The sequence below is a fragment of the Sander vitreus genome, chromosome 12, assembly GCF_031162955.1.
Source record: "Sander vitreus isolate 19-12246 chromosome 12, sanVit1, whole genome shotgun sequence".
Lineage (NCBI taxonomy): Eukaryota > Metazoa > Chordata > Actinopteri > Perciformes > Percidae > Sander > Sander vitreus.
This window is the reverse complement of record NC_135866.1, coordinates 6921877-6926732: the sequence shown is the minus strand read 5'-3', so window position 1 is coordinate 6926732 and position 4856 is coordinate 6921877. Positions and strand designations below refer to the sequence as shown.

Here is a 4856-nt window from a genome sequence, read left to right as displayed (position 1 = left end):
ATATATATATATATATATATATATATTCTGAAGTTCACTTCACATACTTGAGTCTGACAGCTGGGTAATGATATCAGCTTGTCCACAGTCAGTCTCAATGTCCAGAATGTATGCAGCAAACAAGTGAAGCCTTTATACTACAGAACCTCAACATTTCTCACGTTAATTCAAGTCAGTTTATTTAAGAAGGGCACAGTACAAATAACTAAAACGCATGATTATACATGGGTTAAAAATGACAGAATTAGCCAAAAGTCTATTTTTCATCTGTAGTCCCCTGGCCTCCATCTTAAAGTGGTGATTTCCGCTCAGTTACACACTCCCAGTAGTATGTCACATTATTATTATTATTATTATTATTATTATTATTATTATTATTATAAAGTTTTCTTTATTTTTGTATGACATTATCCTTTAAGGGAATAAAGTTTTTTAATATACATCTTGATATCACTGTTTACTTCACTGATTGCGCAGCCTGAAAATGACTTGGGGGGGAGGGGGGGGGGGGGGGGGGGGTTTCTCTCCATAATGATTTTTGCTGTGAGCAGGATCAACACCACTACCTTTTTTTCTAGTTCAATATAAGCAGGACTTTTTATGTTGTAGAGCCACCTGCTGGTCTAAAATAAATGGCAAAATGTGAACCTGTTGTCTGCGGTTTGAACTGAAAGAAGCGTCACTCTCCTGCCACCTGTCTGCTCAACTAAAAAATGTTTCCTTTAAAGCTCCTTTCTTGTTCTTTAAACCAGCAGAGCAGGGAGAACGCAGCAGTGTGCCGTCTCTTCGGTGTTTATTTTTTCTTCTCTGCAAAGACCCACCAACACATCCAGCAGACACCACCGGTCGTACAGCTTAAAACAGTAGCCTATTTTCTTTTTTTAAAGGTGATATGTTCACGTTGGCAGTTATCAAAACATGATATGCAAATGTGCAATATAAAACAAGACTTACGAGGTTCAAAATGTCTACATTCAGTTTCCCCTGTATCATGCAACACAGACGGAGTGAATTAGCAGCATGTAGATTTAAAAATAAAAAGTAAGAAATCAAGTTTAACAACACATAATCAATAAACATGTATTGCAAATGGCACATATGGATTTATACAGTGTATCAAACTCTTAGAGTGTCACACCTTTTATTTGTACCCATAGGGTATGATTATGTTTTCTTTAAATTTCCATGTTTGGAAATGGTCACAATTGTCTTTGCGCATTCAGTAGAAGTCAGCAAATCAGATTCCTCCCAATTGGAGCTATTGGTCAAATGTAACTTGCTAGGGGACACTGGAACAAAACATGGTCGCAGTTTTTCTACCAGCACCCATAGTGACACCAAAAGTATATACATACTACGTACAGCTTAAAGCTAGCCTGTAGTAGGTTGGGGGTGTTTATCAGGACTCCACCTGAATGGAGACATATTGTGGTTGATATAAAGAAGATGTTGATATCAAATGATGTACTTGTCTTAGATCCTCAAAGTGGATCACTTAACCTAAAAACAAAAAGCCTAAAATAAATGTAAATTTAGAGACCTTTGTGCAGCAGGTGAACATATACGGTATGTAAGGCAGATGTTTGACCCAGTGCTGATGTTGAGATGATTACAGTCATAGCTGCTAAGTGCTGTTTTAAGTGTTTCATTCATTTCAGCTGACATGTAGGGAAGCAAATAAGAGACACAAGTATTTGAGTTTTAACAGCCGCTAAATACTTAATATTGAAACATTTAACTTTAAAAAACCATGTATTTGAATGTATTTCTTCTGAATTCAGAATTCCCAAAAAATGAATAAAATAGATTCAGGTTACTCAAATCTGATTGGTCAATGTCGGATCCAAAATTCAAGTTGAAATAATTCCAACCCTGTGTTTGTTTGTTCATAAACAACAACATTGATGAATCACGAGCTACCAGTCATCTTTGAGTTTTCATTTTTGAGCATCTTTCTTGCATCACATGACATGACACACCATGCTCTGATAGGCCGGAATTCAGGCTCGCTTGCCTATCCTGTTTTGGGTAGCCCAGATGTTGCTATGTGAATTATTTCAACTTCAATTTTTGGATCTGAATTTGACCAATCAAATTTGAGTAACCTGAATATATTTTCTTTCTTTTTTGGAAATTCTGAAACTTGATTTTTTTGTTTTTCTTATTTGCTTCCATAGTTAATGGCTCTTTGGTGCTTCAGAGCTTTTTCTCAGTGGAATTCGGCTACCAGTGTTGCTGTGCAGATGAAGCAGTTGCCCGACTTTGAAACATTTCTAAACTGATGCTGGCATTTGACAGAAGTTCATCAAAGGCATTTCGCTGACTGACATGAACTTGGTGTGCTGAAGGTGCAGGTGACAATGTCCACTTTTCTAAAGTGCGCAGTGAGGAGCTGCGTCGCGCGGCGTCCTGGAGCCGCCCCCTCCTGTCTGCAGCCGGCTGCTAGTTCTTCTTCACAGCCGTGAGTTGCGGGCGACTCGACGCTGAACGGGTGGAAGTTGACCTGGGCGGTGTCGTACTCCCACCCCTGCCTCATTGCGAAGTCTGTAAACGATGTATTATTGTTGGACACCTGGTGTTCCACGTCGTTCCTGTAGCTGGCTGTGCGTAATGACGCGTAACTGGTGGCGTTGCTGTTTAGAGACGGAGGCGAGTGTTGACCTCCTACCCAGCCGATGTTATCACTGTGATTATCCTTAACTCGGAACACGGTCTTCTTCAGCTTCTCGCAGCCCTTCAGCAGCAGGTTCTTCCGGCACAGAATATACACCCAGGGGTCTAAGATGGGGTTGAATGAGGCGAAGCGGATCGCCAACATGTCGCTCCGGTAGTCAGGCCTCCCCCCAGCAGAGACATACGCAGGGTCGTATATCTGGTTCACGAATATTCGCACCTTTCAGATAGAAACACGGTCAGAGAATGTCTAAGATAAGTGTTTTAATAAAAAATTCAATAGAGAGCAATAACTAGAATAGAATAGAATACACTTTCCCCGAGGGGACATTTGTCTTGGGCATAGTGCAACAATCTGTTGCTTCACAACACAAACACGTAACAGAAAAAAACAACCTAAGATCAACATAAAATCAACATAAGAACTAAATGTACTTGGCACGCACCATGCGCAAATGTTGCTAAACAATACTGTAGATCAGGGGTCTTCATATTTTTTAGGCCAAGGTCCTCCCAGCTGAAAAACAGATGGAGCAGGGACCACTTATATATATATATATATATATATATATATATATATATATATATATATATATATATATATATATATATAGTATAAAAGGTAGGGCCTACAATAACGTGGCCTTTTTACTTTTTTTATAGTGCATACAATACTAAGATATTCAAATAATAATTGTTGACCTATTCGTATATTTATACATCATGTTAAAATGTGTCACAGTGAATCCTTAAGCTTAACTGTATCTGTGGATGGCTACCTTACCTATGTAAGTGTTCAGACATATTTTTTGTTTATTTTCCTTCTATTTTTTAAACTTTCGAACAATCATTTGGCATTTGGTCCCGTGCCCCTTGTTGAAGATCTCTGGAATATACAGCATGAATGGAAAAATGAAATAAAGCTGTCTTCCTTACCACTAAAGGGATGGAGCAGACCAGGAAAACGATGGTCATGAAGATCAGAAGCCAAAACATTTGCATCTCCGCCGCGGAGGTGACCAGCGGCAGCCGGGGGAAGCGGCGACGCGATCCTCCCTGCTCACACAACTCCGTCCTGACTATCCCGGTCCTCTGGTTCATCCCTACCAGCGACCTGCACACCGCCAAATTACACAGAACGGTCACTGCGATCAGCAGCAGCATTACGCCGCCGTACAGGAAGGAGTAGCAGGCTCCCAGTGGATCCATCGCCCTCCAGTCCAGAAAGCACCAAGTCCCGGGAAAGTGTCTGACGTGCTGCCCGAAGCCAAAACTGGGCATAATGCACAGTACAATGTTAGCCAGGTAGGTGACCAGGAGCGCAAAGCGCGCCATTGTCCGGTCTATGTGCTGGGAGTAGAAATAAGCGTGGTTTATGGCCAAGTATCGTTCCACAGCCATGGCGCACAGGATGGACATGCCAGCCGAGCCGAAGAAGAGCATGGAGAAGGAGAAGAAGTGGCAGAGCAGCACGCCTCCTGGCCAGCGGTTAGCCACATATGTGGCGATCACCACCGGGCTGGTGAAGCATGTTCCCAACAGATCCGTGATGGCCATCCCGCACACCAGGGTGTAGAAAGTGGTTTCCTTCTGCTCCTTTTTGGAGATGCACAGCACAACTATGGCGATGAGGTTCCCTAGGACTCCCACGGCGAACATGGTGGCTGAAATGACCAGAGACTTGGACTCCAGCCGGAGCGCAGGGAACGCACTTTGGTTGTGGCTGAGAGAGAGAGGCGGCAGCGGCTCAGAAACATTCGTGTCCAGTTCTCCAAACGCAAGAGTGCCGTTGATCATTATTATAACCAACGATGCAAAAGAGTTGAAGTACAAGAACTTTCTGCGTTGTTCAGAAAACTTGCTCTGGAAATATAGAGTGCTCCTAGGCATTCATAAACTGTAAAATTACATCCTGTAAGAAGCTGTTTCGGACAGAGCATCACATTGAAGTGCTTCTTGGGTTTAGTTTCCAGCAGTGTGTCTGTTTCCTGATGCGCCCATATGAAGGTGTGCCTGCCCGGTCGTGTTTACACAGCTCGGTGCTACGGGTATTTAAGCTGTGTGCTGATGTCAGGGGAGTGACGTGCGGGCTGTGAGCGAAGCGAGCCAGGTTTCCCAGGAACACGTTTCTACAGCCGAAGAATCAATATTCAGTACTTGTAATGCTTATCATTTATCAGCCT

General features: G+C 42.4%; 1 protein-coding gene across 1 annotated transcript; it reads right to left on the bottom strand.

Moving 5' to 3' along the window:
• Positions 1-34: 34 nt before the first annotated feature.
• Positions 35-4650, bottom strand: ptger4c (prostaglandin E receptor 4 (subtype EP4) c). The gene is made up of 2 exons (XM_078264728.1): positions 3610-4650; positions 35-2893 (listed from the first exon to the last, which is right to left on the bottom strand). The coding sequence occupies exons 1-2, from the start codon at positions 4561-4563 to the stop codon at positions 2306-2308; spliced, it is 1542 nt and encodes a 513-aa protein (XP_078120854.1). The 5' UTR covers positions 4564-4650; the 3' UTR covers positions 35-2305.
• Positions 4651-4856: the final 206 nt, after the last annotated feature.